Genomic DNA, 20,332 nt, shown 5'->3' with positions numbered 1-20,332 from the left:
TTGTTACTCTGCTCTCTCTGACTGAATATCCAGTGTTTCCAACAACTCAACAGTGACTGCAGCCACAGTCCCTGTTCTCCAGAGGGATCACTTAGAAGTTATCATTTGAAATATTCCAAATGACAGAAGCTTTTCATCATGGGCAAGGACATGAGAAGACAGAAGTAAATTTAATTTGAAAGGTTATTTGGGTTAGTCCAGCGTTTGATGTTGCCTTCCTGTCACCAGAAGGACAGATAAGGGGATTCTGCACATACCTGTTGGCTGTGCTGCCAGTGTATAAATGACAACTTGCTCAGAGCCTGCTACACACACACATGCACACACCTGTTGGCTCTCAAGATGAGTCATGGTCAGAGCAGCAGGAAGAGCCTGTGAGTGTGCTTAGATGTGCACACCTGAAGTGAACCCTTTCTGTACAGACCAAACCCCTCAGCGCTCTAGATGGACACAGCACTCATGGTGAGTTTCTTTATTTCTTTTCCATATCAAAGCAATAAGTGCCTGGTTTCATGAGATAACTCAGATGCCTGCTTTGGTTTCAGGTGTCTTTCTGTCTGTTTGGACTGGCTCTTGTCCTGCTCTCCCTGCCAGAGTATGCTTCACCGAGCAGCGTATTTGACAACAGCTCAGGTAGGATTTCTGTTTGGTTATTACTGGGAAAAGCTGAATCTGAGGAGCCCCGTTAACTGCACCCATGTTCTCCTGTGTGAAAATCCCAGGAACTGTATACCTGGGCTCTGTATTTGTGAAGGAGGCTCTTCAGCGGGCGATTGAGCTGACTGATGCCGCTTACACCAGCTCAAATGAGAGGTAAATATCTCAATTCAAGCTGAAACACGAACACTGTGAAGCATAAGTCTCTGAAGCTTTCTGTTGCTACCTAAAATATCACTGAACGGTTCCAGGGGGAAGAAGTCTCTGTCTGAAGGCACTCTGAGACCTACTGACCTGCTGGCTCAGTTCAAACAGATTGAAGCCAGAACCAGGACTCAAATCCGAGCTGCAGAGCTGCTGGACAACACAGTGGAGCTGATCAGAGAGATGGTCTACACTCACACTATGGTGCAGCCCAGCCCTCACGGTACATTACTGAGCCTTCTGCACCTGGATGTCAAATAGTTTACTGTGACTGGAGTTTTTTTTTTTTTTTTTTTTTAAGCTGTTCTCTACAGCTCAGGGCTTAAAAATGGATTTGTATTCCAAGTCTCTTTTTAAGTTGCAGGAATAAACATGGATATCAAATATTATAAAATGTATCACCCATGTCATAATTATTCCCGAAGAGCTGCTCAGTGAAGGAGACATGGAGAACCTGCTGCAAGTGACCGGCTGCTCTGCTGAGCTGCAGAGACCCAGCTGTCAGACCGACTGTCTGTCTGAGCGTTACAGATCCATCACAGGAGAGTGCAACAACAGGTCATAGCTGACACACAAAACCTGCACCGTCAGCTTGTCCTGAGAACACTTTGCTGATAAATGTGGTGTGTCCTGTTTAGACAGAACCCAAGATGGGGTGCTGCCAACATCCCATATTCCCGTTGGCTCCCTCCAGAGTATGAGGACGCGTGGGGGACACCCAGGGGCTGGGACCCAGAGCACACCTACCACAATGCCAGCCTCCCTCCAGTAAGAGTCCAGCTGCAGCACCCAGTGGTCCTACTTCCCGTCAGCTGCTCCATCACCATCACTCTTTGACCTGTCTGTTGTCCAGGTGCGGCTGGTGTCCCAAGAGGTGCTGTCCACTCACAACAACAACATCTCCCTGGACTCCACGCTGTCTCACCTGCTGGTGGAGTGGGGTCAGTGGATAGACCATGACATTGTGCAGACTCCTCAGAGCCCCAGTACAGCCGCCTTCCGGACCGGAGCGGACTGTACACACACCTGCAGCCGGGATACACCCTGCTTCCCCATACAGGTGAGTCAAGGATCAGCTGATCTGCACTTTTCACTTTGTCTCTTTTCACACCAGCATAAACTTTCCTTAACCCCGCTTACTGCTTTTGCCTTTTTAATCTACCGCTCATAAAATTCCAATATTAAAAATGCAATGTTTTAACTGCTAAATACTACAATACATAAGAACAGAAAATGATTCATCTTGACTTGGAATGGACATGCAAACATTATCCTTCCTTGTTTGTAAGAAATGCTTTTTCAAATACTGCTTTCCAATTCATTCTGAGCCTTTAAAAATGTATTTCACTATATCTAAATTAAGTCGTGCAATTATCAGCATTTCTCTATAAATTAGAAGTTTAACTTTCAATCAAAATCATTTTATTTTTTTGACCTTAGACATTAGCTGTCCAAGCTATACCAACCAGGTTAAAGGCTCAACAAGACTCAGGACTTCTCAAGTCCTACTCACAAGAAGCATCTGTATGATGTTTTGTGAATAAGAAATCTCAGTTCACAATGACAGATTGTCTACTCATACAGATGGTTTGGTTGGTTAGCTTGTCCTCCTTGTGTGGCTGTTTGGCGAAGATCACTCCAAAAGCACTGGAATGATCAGTGGGGTAAAACAGGGGCAAGTAAAAGGTATATGCCAATTGTACTACAATTTAAAGGCGATGAATAAATTAATGAATGATGATAAATGATGAATAAATGAATAAATTACACATCATTTTTTTAATATATTACCAGGAAAAAAAACCTTTATCTTTTTTCCCTCCTAGATCCCACAGTCAGATCCCCGTAATGGCGTCCAGAGTTGTATGCCTTTCTTCCGCTCTGCTCCCAGCTGTGGTGCTGGAGTCCTCCCTCATCGGCACAGAGAGCAGCTCAATGCCATCACCTCTTTTATAGACGCCAGCATGGTGTACGGCAGCTCCACCAGTCTGGCATCAGCTCTGAGAAACCACTCTTCTGCTCTGGGCTCAATGGCCCTCAACACCAGGCACTCAGACCAGGAGCTGTCTTACATGCCCTTTATGCCTCGCCAGCAGGCTCACCTAGACCCTTGTGGTCCTCGAAACTCCTCCACCTCGGGGACCCGGGACAGATCCATGCACCAGGGGAACACCACATCCTGCTTTCAAGCTGGTGAGTTACTGTTGTGGTTTGTCTGTTCTCTGCAGGTTCAGCAGAAAAGCTGCTCATCGTAAATATTCCACAGGGGATTCAAGAGCCAATGAGCATCTGGGAATGATCGCACTGCACACGCTCTTCCTGAGAGAGCATAACCGGCTGGTCAAAGAACTGCAACTGCTCAACCCTCACTGGAGCCCTGACACTCTTTATCAGGAGGCCCGCAAGATCATGGGGGCCATTCACCAGGTATCACCATCAGGTTCATCTTCATATCTGTTCAACCCTGAGCAAGCACAGCACTGTGACTGACTGGTCTTTCCCAGATCCTCACATGGGAGCACTACCTGCCCAGGGTCCTTGGAGACAGCGCCATGTCCCTTCTGATGCCTCCATATGAGGGTTATAATTCCGAAGTGGATCCCAGCATCGCAAACGTCTTTGCAACTGCAGCGTTTCGATTTGCCCACGTCACCGTGCAGCCAGTGGTAAACAGACTGGGGCCAGGATACACCACAGACTCCCAGCATCCCCTGCTGCCTCTGCATCACTCACTGTTTGCTTCTTGGAGGGTTGTGCAGGAAGGTAAATAACGAAGCTGTAAGTCACTGTAGTTAAATCACCGGTGGTTTGATGAGCTGCTGTGTTTCTGTCTCTCAGGCGGTATAGACCCTGTGCTGCGTGGCCTGTTGATGTCTCCAGCCAAGCTGCAGACTCCAGGTCAGATGATGGTGGAGGAGCTGACAGAGAGGCTGTTTCAGGCCCAGGGAGGGATGCCTATGGACCTCGCAGCCCTCAACCTCCAGAGGGGCCGAGACCACGGCTTACCTGGTACCAGCTTTTCTTACCAGATACATATTCAGCAGTCACAATCATTGTACCCTGAAAGTCAGCTGATGAAACGCAAGGTGTAGGTTGCTGAAGGGAATGTGACAGTAGCTGCATTTCAGGGTTTGAGTATGTTGTGTGCTCCCTCTGTAATAGGCAGGACAAATAAAATGTGAGCGTGTGGTTTCTTACACTCACAGATGCAGGCGGTGGTCATACATGAGAGGTCAAAAAGTTGATGTATTTGGAAAGCAGCTGCATGTATCATTTTGTGTTAGTGTAAAACACTTAGCCAGCTGTTTATATAATGTAGAGTAATCGACATGTCGCGCTCCAGCCCTCTGGACCTTTATCACCTAAACATGCAGAGACGTGTTTGCGGTGTGTGATAGATGATGAGAATTCCATTAGCATTAGATGGTTTCTCTCCCTTTTTTCTACCAGACCTTTAAAATCCTCCTTCCCCATGACAGGATATGGCTTGTGGCGAAGGTTCTGCGGACTCCCTGTTCCCAACTCTACCGCAGAGTTGGCCGAAATCTTGGAAAACTTCACCTTGGCTCACAAATTCCAGCTGTTGTATGGGACACCACATAACATCGATGTGTGGGTGGGAGCCATCTCTGAGCCTGCTCTGCCTGGAGGCCGAATCGGGCCACTGCTGGCCTGCCTGCTGGCCAAACAGTTCAGAGCCCTGAGAGACGGCGACAGGTAAAACAAAATCCTCTGCAGATCAACAGCATAGAGAAGCAAAAGTTAAATCTGTCTTTGTCTTCCTAGGTTTTGGTGGGAGAGGGAGAGAGTGTTCACCAGCACCCAGAGGAGACAGCTCCACGGAGTCTCTTTGTCCCGCATAATTTGTGACAACAGCCATATCACCCTTGTCCCTTTGGACCCATTCTCACGCACTGAGAGTCCAGAGGACATGCTGCCCTGTTCCCACCCGCTCATCCCCCACCTTGACCTCCATCCCTGGAAGGAGCCAGATACAGGTCAGGACAGAGAAATAACAGTGTGACATCACATCTGTGTTGTTTTTTTCACTGACCTCTCCCCCAGATCCCAGCTGTGGTCCGATACCTAGGATCCAATCTGGCTACTCGCTGCTCTGCGACTCTGTGATCCTGTATCAGTGTCACTCGGGCTTCATGATGATAGGATCTTCATCTGTCAGCTGTGATCCTCACAGCCGCCAGTGGAGCCCTGCACCTCCAACATGTAAAGGTACAAACCTACACTAAGACTAATTTTAAATCACAGTGTTTTACATTCTTGTTCATGTGTCACATTATGACAAAACTCATTTTCAGTGTAAGATGGGCACAACTATTGTACTTTTAATAATATCACAGCATATTTATGCAATTGCAGATGGTCATATTTCTCTTCCCGAGTTTTTCATCCTTGTTGGCTGAAAACTTTAAGATAGGAAGTTCATTCCTGATGTTGGAAACAATCATCAAGAGAACAGTCTCGGCCCAATTTCTATCTAAGGTCAAGAATGAAGCTTTGATGCCAAAGTGGTCCACTGAGTGCTCAAGAATCTAAAGCTCTACAATGTCCTTTTCACTCAATCTCTACTGTTTAAGATATGACATGTTCAGAAGATACTGAAAAATTACTGAAGCTATTTTTGAAATAGTTCTCTTTTTCCAGCTTGTGAGGATTTTTTTATAGCTCATAATGACATAATTTCATTCAAAGAAATAGGAATAAACACGCCAGCCTTATGACTTTTTCTTTTTTCCAGATATTGATGAATGTGAAAGCCAGATTTCTCCTTGTCCACAAAACCTGCAATGCCTCAACACGCCCGGTTCCTTCATTTGCTCAGGTTGGTTCACCTGCTGTTGTCGCATCTCTTCTGCATGACTCTGAATAACTCATACATTGTCCAAAAATCTTGTGAAGGAATTTGCTCTGATCATCTTTATTTCAAATTTACTATATAAATAAATAGTCATTGCTGAACTATTTTTATGTCACCTCTGATCGTATGTGTGTCTGATCCAGACTCCTCCTCCCTGTCTGCCGTCTCCATTGTCTCTACCGTCATAGCATTGATTGGGGGCGTGGCCATGCTTGTGATGATCATGATTTGTTATCGAAGGTAACTAATGGACCAGATCTGCTACTTTATGCTAATATTAAAATAAATTGTATCTCTGGAGGCATCCGTTCAAATAACACTACGCTCTTGGCCTGCAAATAATATCTTTAAGTAAGGAAAACGTGTTATCAAATTTGAGCAGAACATTAAAGTGAAATAAACATTATGGAAAATGTTCAATCAGCTTAATGAAAAAAGTTGTCTGGATAATAACTTGATGTCTTTGTTGCAGATATTTCCCCATGAAAGAGGAGCTGGCCACTGCTGGATGTTGCCAAAGAAAAAGTTGATGGAACATTTGTAAGAGTCGTCTTTTTTTTTTTAATTATTATTATTATTTTAATATTCCTCTATTTTAAAATTATCTTGATGTCCTCAATATTATTGCAATTTGAAATAATAATGTATAGCAGTCTATAGTATTCCAAGAGCTTTTCCTCTTAATTCATAGTCACCGGGAGGCTGTATTCTTGTGGTTGACCACTGCAGATTTTGGTTTTTACCTCCAAACAACATATGACTGTTTTTGACATTATGTCACCCTGACCTGCTCATTCATTGGGTCTGTAATCTGTACGACAAGGTCCTGAAAACAAGCTTACAAGTCTTTTAAATCCGGAAACTAAAATCTTACTGGAATGGCTGTTCCAAAAAAAGATGTTTGTACCATAAAGCCCCACTGAGGGGGATAGGTCTCAGTATTTCCTCAGTATCCATGTGCCTGATAGTGGGTGAGGAGCTGAGTGTTTTGTATGGGCCTAACCAGGCGGTTCCAGGCAGTGTCCTGAGAGGAACTGGACTCTGTGCCATCCAGTGAACTTACAGTGATGAGTCATCACTTACAACTTCAGTCTGAGCTTCCTTAAGACCTGAAGTCAAAGTCTTCGCTTTACTGCCACTAGATTTAACACAAAGCAGACCTATAGATCACACAAGATTCAAAGGTTATGGGCAACAAGGTCTCATTTTTAATGGAGTGTTTATACAGGAGGACACAATTAATCATTGGCACACTGAGGGTGCGAACCTCAGAATTCTCATCAAGGCTAAGAAACAGTTATTGCACATTATGGTGACAATATTCTTCATTTTTAACTTTAAAAGACTGTTTTCTGTAAAACTAGTCATTAATAGTAATAAATCTTTACTATGAGGTACAATCAATATACATTGCATAATATGGCCATTTACTGTATTCATGCAGTTATTTATGGCTTACTCTGTATGTACATACTGTTCTTGCAGATGTGCAAAACTACAGTTGCAACAGTTGTGCATATTGCAATCATACGTATTAAAGCTTGTTTACTTTCTGTGTACATTGTAAAGCTTTCACTATTCATAATGTTGAAGTGTAATAAATGATTCAATAACATATTTAATTATCGATTACAGGCAACTGTGAATATATTTCTTGCAACAGGCTGCAGCTATTTCACTCGGGGAATGCATCCATGAGTTTAAGGCCATGCTGAGACAAAAAGTCTTGGCTGAGGTGTTTCAGCTTGTAACTGAAAGCAACCAAAAGGTGCTAGTGAGCATTACCTTCATGTAAAAATAAAGAAAACAGCACAAATGACTGGTCTATGGAAATTATGTGAAAGTCAATTTCACATCTTACAAATACATAGCTAGCTCAATATGTAATGTGTGACGTAAGAGAATAACTAAACTCTGCTGACTATGTTCATCCTGTGCTCATCTTTGCAAGGAGGCTAATACCTGAAACACGATATAGTTATAATCTGTTGTGTTAACATGAGAAATTGTGCGTGCTCCACCAGGGAGGTTCAGAGCCCACAAAGTAAAAAGACAACCTGTTCTTCTTATCGTTAGAGAACAGCTGGAGGCCTGCGGTATAACGTTAGTATTATATATCTGGACATATCTGGAGTAACACTGTTAAGTCCTTGATTATTTTCATGTCTCTTTACATGTGCTTACATTTTTATTTATCTTGTCTTCCTGCATATCTTAAAGTGGCACTAGAACATTTTCTACTTCCCTTGTTGTTTGACCGCTGCTGCTAATACTATACAACCTTCACTATTAAAACTGACTTCTTTCTTAGCACAGTTCAACCCAAACTCATCTGAATAATTAAGGCCTCGTTCTGATGGGATGTTCCAGAGGACTGTCAGGTCCTCTAACCTTGGTCAGTGAGGTAGAAGCCTAACTTGGCCGCAGTCATTTCTCTGCGCAGACGCGTCACCTCCCAGAACATCTGCTCCACTGTAGAAGGGCAACATTACAACAAGAGAGATACAAAGTGTCCATCAACTGAATCAAATTCATGTTGGCAAATCAAAAAAAAGAGTCAACACACACACACACACGAAAACAAAAGTAAAAGAGAACAAACAATTTTTCATATGTAAATAAGTGCTGCCTTACCATTGTGTCTCACCAGGCCCTGCTGGATGTAACGGATATAGGTAAAAAAGTTGCAAACTGCTGTGATCTGGAAAGGTGAGAAGAGTACAAGGTGACATGTAGTAACACTTAACAGCAGTGTATCCAGTGAAGATTACAGAGATACAGAAATAGTCACCCGTGCTCGGCTGGATGGAGAGATGTAATAGTAGCTCTCCTTGTCACCAAGCTTAATACGATGTCGACAAAGTCGTATCATGCCACTTAATGCACATTTTCTACAAGCAGAGAGATCAGCTGTTAAAAAGCAAATCACGGATAAAAGACAGTCGCGTTTTAATGACGGCAAACAATGAACATGAATTTTTTTTTTTCGGTATTATCAACTATGATGCCAAAGTATCATTAAGTAATGAGAGATAACACATTTCACAGACACCACAGACACAGAGGACGTTAGTGATCGAAAGAGTAAGATTCCAGTTTACTTTAGACAGACATGCAGAAACCCGGTCTGGGTCACTTATTTATGAAGTTGTTTACATCTTTTCTTGTCTGGATAGACAGACTTCATTTGTGTTAGTAAAAAAATTGGACAAGTTATTGGTTCTTGGGAGGACTTACGTCTCTATTGCTGCCCTAAAGCCACTGGAAAGGAAGATTTATAAATCAGACAGTGATTAGAAAAGTGCCCACTGATTAAACCCCTCTCTTGACACATGGTAAGACAGTGAAGAACCTGTGACCATAAATTATCAGTGGAGAAACCAAAACCAAATTAGAGTGAATTTTCAATGTTGAACTTTGTTTAGGAGTGAGTGGTGCCAGAGAAAAGAGGATGATTGTTAATATGTAGTGGTGACAACTCACTTCGGGCCTCCACACTCGATGGCTGAGGCTTTCACCATGGGTAATGCTGACATGGCCACCGGCTCGATAGTCAGAGAATTGTTTTCCACTGCACTCTGCACCAGCTGGGACAGCTGTGGAGAGCAGGAATCAGCAGTGCTAATCAAACTTCAAACACTGAAATATGACAAATGCAGTGACATAATGTTTCTCAGAAACAGTAAGATTGTGACCTCAGATCTTGTGAAGGAGAGACAGGGTCCGATGTCTTCTCTGTAGATACGACTCAGGAAAGCAGAGGAGCGGTCTAGACTTGGGTGATCCTTCCACATCAAAAATTCTGCATACAGAACCGAGTCCATCTGTAAACAGAAAGCAATGTCATCGGTCGGTCTACAGCCACTGTGGCAGCTCTCTTTGGATGTTTACTTTGACACAGTGGTACACAGAGCTAGACAAATTCATGACGTGCTCAACTTACATAGTTATACTGTTTACTAAGTTCACCACTCAAACATGTTGGTGTTTGAAAATTTGCTGATCATAAACAAACAACAATAAAAAAACATTATCAGCAGCACTGATGGTTGAGTGGTTGGAGCACATGCAATACTACTGCAACATTGCGGGTTCGGATCTGGCTTGAGCCCTTTGCTGCAGGTCACTCCCCTTTCACTCTTTCTGTTGCTATTGAGTGATTAAAGACGAAATTAAATTTGACTTGGTGATGGCACTGAGGGAAAAGTTAAGGGACAACCCGTCCAAAGTTATAACGATGACTTCTGAAAGGGACACAGATATGTGCAGTGAATATCATTGCAAACTGTCCATTGGGTTTTGATATATTTCATTATTGGAAAAAGCAAAAAAATGTAAAAATAACATCACTCCAGGCATGGTGGTAAACTGCCCAACTGAAGAAACCTCAAAAACACTTGAAACACAGAAGAGTTTGGCTGAGAACAGCCTGCCTACACAGTATTAGCAGTCCATAGTTGTCTATAGCACCCCCTTGAATATTCAAAGAAAATGTGTCCCTGCTGGATACTTTCTGCTGCTGACAGACCACAGCTGATATATTTTTATGGTCCATAAACAGCGCATCCCACTAACAGATACTTTTAAAAAGAGATGCCAGATGGTCATTAACTGCTTTGACTGAAAAAAGGCAACACAATAAACTAAACTACTCCTCTAAAAAAAACTTCCCCAAAGAGATATTGGGCATTATTATGACTTTTAAGAGGGAAATTGCTGATGGTAGAACTAAACCTCCACTACGCCTGACCGAATAGATGCAGTTACCTGTCTGCAGTCAGTGCCTTCCCCCTTTCCCCGTTCCTGCCAAAGGGAGTCATAAGTCACACTGACAGACTGTCCAGGAACCAGGCAGAGAATTAGAGATAGAAGAGCAGGAACAGCAGGCTGAGAGAGAAGGCGACACCAAACAGAGAGAGGAAGAAAGAGGCAGGCAGGGGTTAGCAGTGATAGAAAAGAGACAAAAAGAGCTGGAAACTAGCGTGAGTGCTGAAAAAAGATTATCCAAAGATGTAGAAACATTTAAAGAGGAGACAGATGTGTGCAAAATTTCATCCGGGTCACCTCTCTGTCCTCTTTGGCCACAGGTGGAATGGAAACTGAAGATGGCTCTGGTTTTCCAGGTGAGGATGAAAAGGGGCCACTTGTGCTCTTGTTGCGGATGTGTCCCCCGGCATGCTTGTAAGCTCCTCTGGTCCCTGAAGGTTGCAGCTGTGGATGCAGCTGGCGGTTTGGTGAAGAGGGTGTGGATGTCAACACCAATGTCTTGAGTGCCGTCACCTCCGCTTGCAGAACATCAATCTAAGAGCCAGAAAGAGATGAAATAAACAAAATGAAAAATGTAAAGAGGATGAAACCTGATGATGGAAAGCTAACTGACAGCATCAATGAAACAAACCAAAACTTTTAACTTTTCAGAAAATATAACTTTAAATAAAACGTAGAATAGTAGCATATTTTAAGACAAATCAGTGATGGATTTAGGAATAGTTCAGGTGCTGCTAAGATATTTTAATGGGAGAAATGGTCCGTACAAAAGGTATCTCCTACAACTTTAATTGGAGAGCAGAAACAGAAGAAGTCTCACCCACCTTCCCCTGAGCCTCCTTCAGTTGTTTCTCTGCTGCTGCTTGTTTGACGTTGGCTTCACGCACCATCTTGTGAGCTTCCTGTTGTGAAGTGAAGTTTAAAAAAAGGATGTCTTGATTTGTTAACCGTTTCGGTCATGCACAATGGGATAAGAACGTTGACATGTTAAAGCTGCATCCTTTTAACTGTTTTTAGGATTATTTTTGATGGGTTCATCACAACTAATCAGCCCTTCAACATTACTCACAAGTCAGTTAATTTATTATTGGCCTAAAAAAACGCAGAGGTTTAGGATGTTGACCACTTAATGGCACAGATTGAGTTCACAAGATTGGTCAGGATGTAGGTCAAGTTGCCATAATCATATTTCTAGAGTATTTCTAGAGAGTGTTGCAAATCCTACGTGAGTCTGAACTACAGTGCACTCACCTCAAACAGACTAGCCGTCAGCTCCTCCAGCTCCTGCTCCAGCTGGTTTCTGACCCGCGACAGACGCTCACACTCCTTGTCTTTCAGTTTCAGTTCCTAAAATGTGTAGGGGGAAAAAAGAAAAAGCTGAAGACACATTTCACAATCTTTTTTTTTTTTTTTTTCCTATCTTTTTTCGCTGTGTTGGCATGAGTTTGGTTACAACACCCTCTTTGCAGCGTCCAGCTGTTCCCTAAGGATCTCAGAGCCCTTTTCTCTGATTTCTTTCTCTCTGATCTCCAGTGACGGGCTGCGGAGCCGGGAGAGGTTGCCATGGTCTCTGTCTGAGGTGGACCCAGCCTGGCCTGCTCCCTCCGCTCTGGACTCTGGCTCTGGCTCCAGATCTACCAGCCTTCACAGGGAAACAAACAATCAGTAATGATGGTTATTGACAGGACTTCAGGAATGCACGTCCCCTCCGTAATCTGAGGTGCTTTCAAGACATTCATCAGATGGAGGGTTGCTTTACTGATAATGGCTGATAAGCAACTATTTGCATTCTTTTGTTTTGTTGTTTGCCTTGTGTTGGATGTGTTGAATGCGTGATGAATTGTGACTTCGGATGCTGGTTACCTTTATGATAATTCTGTTCCAATGGTACACATTTCAATGTTTGCATATTAAGTTACAAGGTCCGTGGACTGAAGATGGAAGACAGAAGTCCTCCAAAGATTTTCACCTGAACGATTCACAGCTCTATTGATGTGGAGAGTGTGAATCATCCACTGTAGTCTGGATTGAACCACTGGTTATAACTGACAACACACCAGGCCAAAGCTCATAAATCCCACCTTATTATTGTGGCTGCAGACTGTTTACAGACCGTCCCATGACCCAGCAGGTGTCCCTAATGAACTGACAGCTGAGAGGCTACTGACTACCTTACATGGGTATAATGTTGATGAAGCTGCTGCCCGGCTGTTTGTGTTCTTGCTTTATTTCCATGAAACCCTGCTGCTGAGTGAAACGGGCCCTCTGCTCAAACCTTAGCCGCGTCCGACCGTCCTCAGACCTGCAGGTTTCTGCAGCAGTGAGCGGAGTTTCCGTTTGAAGCCCCCTTCAGACATTTAGCAACACTTTTCTGCGGCTAGTTTTTGTTAGCGCCAACTTCCAGGTCCCTTACCCGGTCAGTCCTGGGCAGCAGACCGACTCTGTCCTCCGGCTCTGTCCTCCTGTCTCCAGCTCTGTCCCGCTTTAGTCCCCCGGTAAAGGACGGACTGAGTCCAGCAGCCGTTTAAATCTCAGTCAGGAATGCGGACGCTGACGTAACAACCGTCAGCAGCGGCCGTAAACACGTTCAAGTTTAAAGTTAATAAACACATGTACGAAATCTCATGTTTTCTTCCGAAGACTTTTAACGCCGCGTCGGTTCCGGATCTACTCTCGTCCCCCTGATCTTTAGTGAAAGAATGCGGGAGTCTCTTCCGAGTCCTGCCTCCTCTAGCTCAGGTCACATGACAGCGCATCTACTGATCCACCTCTGATTTACCAGACCACAGCACGACTGATCCACTGATCTACTGATCACTGATCCACTGATCCACTGATCACTGATCCACTGATCCACTGATCACTGATCCACTGATCCACTGATCACTGATCCACTGATCACTGATTACTGATCCACCTCTGATTTACCAGACCACAGCTCGACTGATCCACTGATCACTGATCACTGATCCACTGATCACTGATCACTGATCCACCTCTGATTTACCAGACCACAGCATGACTGATCCACTGATCCACTGATCCACTGATCTACTGATCTACTGATCCACTGATCCACTGATCCACTGATCTACTGATCACTGATCACTGATCCACCTCTGATTTACCAGACCACAGCACGACTGATCCACTGATCTACTGATCACTGATCACTGATCCACTGGACCACCTGCTCTGTATGTAAAGTGCCTTAATGTAACTCTGTTATGATTTGGCGCTATACAAGTAAATCTGATTTGATTTGATTTGATTTGATCCACTGGACCACTGATCACTGATCTACTGATCTCTGATCCACTGATCTACTGGACCACAGCTTGACTGATCCACGGGACCACCACTGATCCACTGGACCAGTGGACCACTGATCCGCTGACTGCCACTTTATTTACGTTCATCAACATTTTATTAATAGCTTTATTTGTAGTGGCACACCAAGGAGTTTTGTGCATTAGAGTTTGGTCTAGACCTGCTCTGTATGCAAAGTGCCTTGATGTAACTTTGTTATGATTTGGCGCTATACAAATAAATCTGATTTGATTTGATTTGATTTGATATACCGGCTGACAGGCTCACTATGGTGTGTACACATGCCAAAATAAAGTATGTAACAAACACTTAGGACAAAAAGCATATGATGAGGCACCCTGGCGTCCGGGGGGGGTTTGAGACAGCGATCGTGTAATCTCCACCAGAGACACGTGTTATATTCAGCCCCCATCTCTCTCCACTCATTTCCTGTCAGCTCTCCACTGTGCTTTCTAATAAAGACAAAAAATATAAATCAAAACCTCCCCTGATGTGACCCCCAAGTTGGCCTACAGGCTCAAAAAAGCCTCAATATGCTCCGGTAGCCAGATGAAGTTCCTCTGCTCTGGCAGCTCTTTGCTATATTTACCTTATATTTTATATGAAAAACTTGCTGAAGATAATATCAGGAAATGCCAGAGTTAAACTCGTGATTAAACATGGACTTTTGTCAGCTACAAATGTATCCATGTGACTCGACCATCTGCCTACTGTCCTGTTGTGGTAGACACAGCTGAAAGCTTTATGCCCCAGACAGGCCATATTCTTATGATGGGTGAAAGTTTCAACCAAGCAGTGCATCAAAATAAGTCGGTTGATTGTTAGCGCCATGCCTCAGAAGCTTTTTTTTTTTTTTTTTCTTGGACATTGTGCAAAATTACAGGTTGTGAAAAGCAAACAACAAGTCATCTCACACACTGTCATTGTGGTAACGCTGAGGGGTCATCTGGTGACCATAAATAGGCCACACACGTATAACTTCACACTTCTATACAGCAAACAACAATCATGCATTAGGCTGATGTCACAATGAGAACAAAACCACTTTGTTTTCGACCTATTCAGTCAGGCTCAGGTCGACTGTCTTTCCCCAGTGCTTTAAAAATGTAGCACTTACTGTCCAACAACACAGCCGTCCTCCTCAGACTCTCTGCTGGACTTGTGTCTGGAAGCTGCCTGTCCCACCACATCATGTGCCCCAAAGAAGACCGTGGAGGAGTACACTGCTATTCCAGATCTGCCCGTCTTGAGGATTTCATATCCTCGAGTGGATGAAGCTGAAGACGGTGGCGAGGAGGAAATCCGAACACTGTGAATTCCCTCAAACGCATCCATGTCTCTCTCTCAGCTGGTGCAGAGACTCATCAGAAACTTCAGCTGTCCCCGACGAAGACTTTGTCAAACTTGAAGTGGCCTTTAATAATCCAGATCTCCGTAGATGTCAAAGTGCTTAAAATACAGAAATGAAAGCTACATTCAGCTATTTAAAATTGCATGACAACTTAAAATAAGTCATTAAAAGTTTGGTTTTACAAATGTTTGGACAGCCAAAACTCTTCCAATGGACAAAGGGTGACCTGGAGTGTTAAACTGTAACTCCATACTGGTTATACTGCAGAGACATAAGAGGTCACGCTTGAGATATCCAGTGTAAACATTAGGTAGGAAACTGCTTCTCACAAGTATCACACACACGTGTGGAGTTTCATAGAGTTACATTTGAGGTTAAGGACAAAAAATAATAATATACTCACCAAAATGTTCAAAAGTTATTCTCAGATGCTGCCGTCAGATCAAAAGGCTGCAAAATAAACTGTGCATTCGGCGTTTAGCAAGTTAGACTATGTCCACACTTTGCCCTGGTGCTGGTCGTCTGGTTAGACAGGAAGGGTTAATCACTGCCTGCCTGCCTGCCTGACTGCCTGACCAGCAGCTACGCATTTCATCCAGCAGGGGGTGGGGGCCGCCACAGTCTTACCTGATCAGGTGCTTTATATTATTAAATGCTGAAAGATACATCAAAGAGAAAGTAATCAACTTTCCTCTCAGATTTCTGTGAATGAGAGAAGACTCAAAAGTATTTACAGAGAGAGATGGCACGAGTGATAAACTTTGACGTGAACTTGTTGAGATTTGCCTTCATAAAGTCATGTTTCCAATCCCTGAACACCACCACTCAGCAGTTACGCCTTTAATCAACCTATTTGTGGCAGTGCGGGCTCCTCTGCCCTCAGATTTGTTCAGATTAACAGGACCTGGCCTCACAATGCAGCTTTGTTGCAGAAACAGATTAACACATCAAGTGACCGGAGGTGCAGGAGTCCCTTTCTCTTTTTCTTTCCTGCTTTGCTTTCTCCAACATTCTCCCCAAACACCGCCAACACACATCTTGAGCCACAGATGGCCAGCCGTTTCCATATTCACTGGTGAGTAACCACAAGTCTTGTGTTTGAGTCGGTAGATTCGACCTTTTGTAAACCTCGTATTGTGAATTGGCTGTTGTAGCCCTGCAAATATCTCATCAGACGTAATGGAGTGTGTCAGATCAACAAAAGGTTGGCCACGATCAAGTGTGCAGAAAATGTACCTGATTTTGTATGAGAGCAGCTCTCTATATCACAATATGGCTGCATAAACACAAATCTGTGGATTACAGGACAAGTAGTAACCTCTCCGTTTCGTTTTCCTGAACAATTTCAGATAAGTGACCAGACTGGCCTTATGAGACCCAGGTCCATCACTGACGCTGACCTGAGACGAAGCACACACAGCATTACCACGCTGGTTTCCTTCATGACAGGCCACAGTCAGCCAGCAAGGCGGCCAGCAAAGAGCAGCAGCAGCGATGACAGTAACGTACTCCCGCAGGGTTGCTGATGCAGGTCTGGGAACCTTCTTCCACCTGCTCCTGCGATGGAAAGGCAGCATCTATAAACTGCTCTACAGAGAGCTCATCATCTTCACTCTGCTGTATTACTTCTTCAGTGTGGTTTATAGGTACTCCAGAAACAACCTGGGAAACAAACTGACTTTAATCCCTACAGCATTTTCTCTTTACCGATGATTTTTTTTTTTTTTTTTTATATAAATTCTGCCGCCACATATAAATAAGGAAGACATTCTTTGGTGCTCTCTGGTGGACAAACTATGCAGTAATCCTAAATATGGGTATTAAGTCAATGAAGGCAAGGGCTGGTTTAACAGCATTAAATTCAGCCAACAAGGATATGTTGTCTCTGTGGTACAACAGTGACTGATTAGATCACTGATGAGATACAACATACAGCAAAAAGTGAATTCTTATTGGAGAAATGTTCAGTGTGTTTTAATGGCAGAATTTTGTATGTTTCAAAACGATAAGATATGCCTATGACAAAATAAGAGGAAAGTTTTGTAAAACAATAAGATAAAATTATGTTTAAAAACATTTCATTTATAAATATAAATACCAAAAATTCATTTACTATATTGTGATAAGAGAAACTGAAAACTGAAAAATATGTTGCTGTGATGTGAAAATGAGAAAATCTTACTCAAATACTTTTTGTCATTATGGGAGTTATATGCCGACACGTTAGAACAGAAAGTGGAGCTCTTTGTCTCTTCTCAAATGTCAGGTGGAGACTCAGCAGGTGTTTCTTTATCAGGTTTGTGTTAAATGATGACCAGAAGAGGCTGTTTGAGAAGCTGTCGATATACTGTGACCGCTACGCAGAGCTCATCCCTGTGTCCTTTGTGCTGGGTGAGATGGTGCTTATTGTTTTACTTTATTTGTTTCACTTAAATCTAAAAAAAAAAAAAATACAAACATCATCTGAAGCCCTGAAAGCTGTCACAGCCTCAATTTGGGATGTGTCAAACAGGTTTTTACGTCACCTTGGTTGTGTCCCGTTGGTGGGGCCAGTTTGAGAACGTTCCCTGGCCGGACCGCCTGGCAGCCTTAGTGGGTGGTCACGTTCGCGGAGCCGACGAGGCCGCCAGGCTGACCCGCCGGACTCTGATGAGATATGCCAACCTGTCTGGTGTGCTCATCTACCGCTCTGTCAGCACAGCTGTCTATAAGAGGTTCCCCACCCTGGAGCACCTGGTGCAGGCAGGTATGAAGTAAAGACATGCACCACTACCACACACCATTGTAAGATTTGTGGAACCTCTATTAAAGTTTAGCTGCTTTTACCGCCACAATTGTCTTGGCAGGTTTGATGACATCAGAGGAGCTGAGGCACCTAGAGGACTTACCGTCTCCTCATAACAAGTTCTGGGTGCCCTGCATGTGGTTTGTCAGTCTGGCTCTGAGAGCTCGGACTGAGGGCCGCATTAACAATGACGTGGCGCTCACAGCCATTTTCACTGTAGGTGTCCATGTTCTGCAGGTCAAAAGAGCCTAAATGTCATCATTCTGACAAAATCTTGGCTTGGAACCATTTTTTTCTGAAACAGTTTTCTGCTTTTTGTCTCTGCTCAGGAGCTGAATAGTTTACGGGCAAAGTGCATGAAGCTGTACGGCTACGACTGGATCAGCCTGCCCCTCGTCTACACTCAGGTTCTGCTCATTTAGTGATAATTGTTCAATGATCATTAATATTCCTGCTAATGACTGTGATGCTAAGACAAAATGATGCAAGGGGTTTTTGTTACTAAAAAGAATATAACTGTTTATATAAGAATCATCACACATCTGACATTATTAAACAAATTAATCAAGAGAAATTTGAACCAAAAGAGCAACAACACAGCTCTGAAACACTGCTGGACTGAGAAAATGTTTTTTTTACTTAGGTGGCCACAGTAGCTGTTTACAGCTTTTTCCTGGCCTGTCTGATTGGTCGCCAGTTCCTGGATCCAGCTCAGGGTTACCCGGGTCACGACCTGGACTTCTACCTGCCAGTGTTCACCCTGCTGCAGTTTTTCTTCTACGTTGGTTGGCTGAAGGTGAAGAGCATCATCCAGTCACATTGATTTTTTTCATTATTAATTTAATTGAGTCATTTTTCAGACCCTTAGTTGTGTCGTTGATCTTTTATTTTCTCAGGTGGCTGAGCAACTCATAAATCCTTTTGGTGAAGATGACGACGACTTTGAAACCAACTGGCTTGTCGATCGCAATTTACAGGTTTGGATCCATATCCAAGTTTTTTTCTCAGCTGTGGGTGTTGGCTGCCTTCGACCTGATGTTTTTATTGTGTCCCAGGTGTCCCTGTTGTCTGTGGATGAGATGTATGACAACCTGCCGCTGGTTGAGAGGGATATGTACTGGAATGAGTCTGAACCGCAGCCTCCATACACTGCTGCCAGTGCTGAACACCGCAAGCCCTCCTTCATGGGCTCAGCCCTGGATATCAGGTTCAGTAAAGTTTTTATTCCCTGGCAGACTATTCCTCAATACTGCATCATTTAACCCCCGATGTGATCTACACCAGTGTGCCTAAGGAGGAGATGGAGTTCCAGTCCAATCTGGAGCAGATCAAGGAGCACGAAGAGGCCAACTACTCCACGCCGCTCCTCGGAGGCCTGGGCCGTCTCCTCGGTGTCCAGTCCCCTAACTTTCCTCGCTCCTCCCGGGTCTCTCTGCTGCGACGGCGCCCTGGAGCTCCACTAAGCCGCTTCCCTCTGTACCTTCACCCCGAGGCCCTGTCGACTCCAAGTCAAACTCGCCAGCCTTTGAACCAGGAACAAGATCCGGACTATGCCTTCTCCACCGTGCCCCTGTACGAAAGACCAGGTTTCTACAGCTGCCCACAAACACCCATCCACTGCATGCCCCCTGCGGTGCCCCGCCCGCGGCCGGCCCGGAGAACCCAAAACGAGTGGGACCGCAGCTGCAGCTCCCTCGCCCCTCCAATGGTGGGCTCACAGCTGCTGGCCCCTGACACCCCCAGCCATGTACCCCCACCATCCTCTGCTTTCCCCTGGCTGAGTGAGGATGGAGAGATGCAGAGTGCCCCCACCTTCTCCTTCCCCGACCCTCCACCTGAACTCTGCCCAATATCCAAACTCAGACCAGGACACGGCCTGCTGTCTCGCCGGCCTCCCCCTCCCCGCCTCACCCTGGACAACCTCCCCTCAGCTGATAGTCAGCCAGGGCCTCCAAGTGCTCGAGCTGCAGGAGGCGGAGGCGAAAGGGTGTTCTCGTTCAACCCCTCCCCTCGAGCAGTCCCAGCAAATCCCAGTAATCCCAGCAGCAGCTCAAGCAGCATTAATACCACAAGCTCCACCAGCACTGGCACAACAGGAACCCTCTGCAACGGGACCAGTCACAGTACTTTTGGCAACCATGGCAACTTCAGCACCAACATGAGGGCAAGCAACGGGGGCACCAATGGCGGCCTGAGCAGCAACATAAACACAGTCTCCACTTCAGCGACATCACAACAAGAGAGCAATCAGCAAAACTCCCCCAATGATTCAGGAATCTCCCTGACTGAAGGGGACCTGCTGGGCGTCCTGGTGGATGGGGGGGTCAACAAGGCAGCAGGAGGGAGGGAGCAGGACTGAAGC

The 20,332-nt window shown here is 44.5% G+C and overlaps 3 protein-coding genes across 4 annotated transcripts; 2 read left to right on the top strand and 1 right to left on the bottom strand.

Moving 5' to 3' along the window:
- The first annotated feature begins 444 nt into the window (after positions 1-444).
- On the top strand, positions 445-7,296 carry epx (eosinophil peroxidase). Its single transcript, XM_029522466.1, has 17 exons — positions 445-462; positions 546-633; positions 723-813; positions 909-1,084; positions 1,287-1,419; positions 1,500-1,629; positions 1,715-1,921; positions 2,688-3,054; positions 3,128-3,288; positions 3,366-3,624; positions 3,700-3,870; positions 4,341-4,578; positions 4,648-4,859; positions 4,927-5,091; positions 5,618-5,701; positions 5,881-5,977; positions 6,210-7,296. The coding sequence occupies exons 1-17, from the start codon at positions 445-447 to the stop codon at positions 6,265-6,267; spliced, it is 2,655 nt and encodes an 884-aa protein (XP_029378326.1). The 3' UTR covers positions 6,268-7,296.
- On the bottom strand, positions 6,932-15,693 carry rab3il1 (RAB3A interacting protein (rabin3)-like 1). Of its 2 annotated transcripts, XM_029522984.1 has the most exons (12): positions 15,589-15,693; positions 14,952-15,283; positions 11,963-12,146; positions 11,756-11,851; positions 11,329-11,406; positions 10,802-11,038; positions 9,433-9,561; positions 9,221-9,333; positions 8,975-8,998; positions 8,529-8,628; positions 8,372-8,438; positions 6,932-8,209 (listed from the first exon to the last, which is right to left on the bottom strand). In XM_029522984.1, the coding sequence occupies exons 2-12, from the start codon at positions 15,167-15,169 to the stop codon at positions 8,124-8,126; spliced, it is 1,332 nt and encodes a 443-aa protein (XP_029378844.1). In that variant the 5' UTR covers positions 15,170-15,283; positions 15,589-15,693; the 3' UTR covers positions 6,932-8,123. The 2 variants fall into 2 exon arrangements, with proteins under 2 accessions (XP_029378844.1, XP_029378845.1); XM_029522985.1 differs by lacking the exon at positions 8,975-8,998.
- Positions 15,694-16,679: 986 nt separating this feature from the next.
- Positions 16,680-20,329, top strand: best1 (bestrophin 1). Its single transcript, XM_029522465.1, has 9 exons — positions 16,680-16,831; positions 17,482-17,576; positions 17,698-17,931; positions 18,032-18,186; positions 18,300-18,377; positions 18,614-18,766; positions 18,867-18,947; positions 19,026-19,177; positions 19,255-20,329. The coding sequence occupies exons 1-9, from the start codon at positions 16,680-16,682 to the stop codon at positions 20,327-20,329; spliced, it is 2,175 nt and encodes a 724-aa protein (XP_029378325.1).
- Positions 20,330-20,332: the final 3 nt, after the last annotated feature.

Source organism: Echeneis naucrates, chromosome 16, assembly GCF_900963305.1.
Source record: "Echeneis naucrates chromosome 16, fEcheNa1.1, whole genome shotgun sequence".
In the NCBI taxonomy this organism is placed as follows: Eukaryota; Metazoa; Chordata; class Actinopteri; order Carangiformes; family Echeneidae; genus Echeneis; species Echeneis naucrates.
Note: the sequence above shows the minus strand (reverse complement) of the source record. Positions and strands in the feature narration are given on the sequence as shown.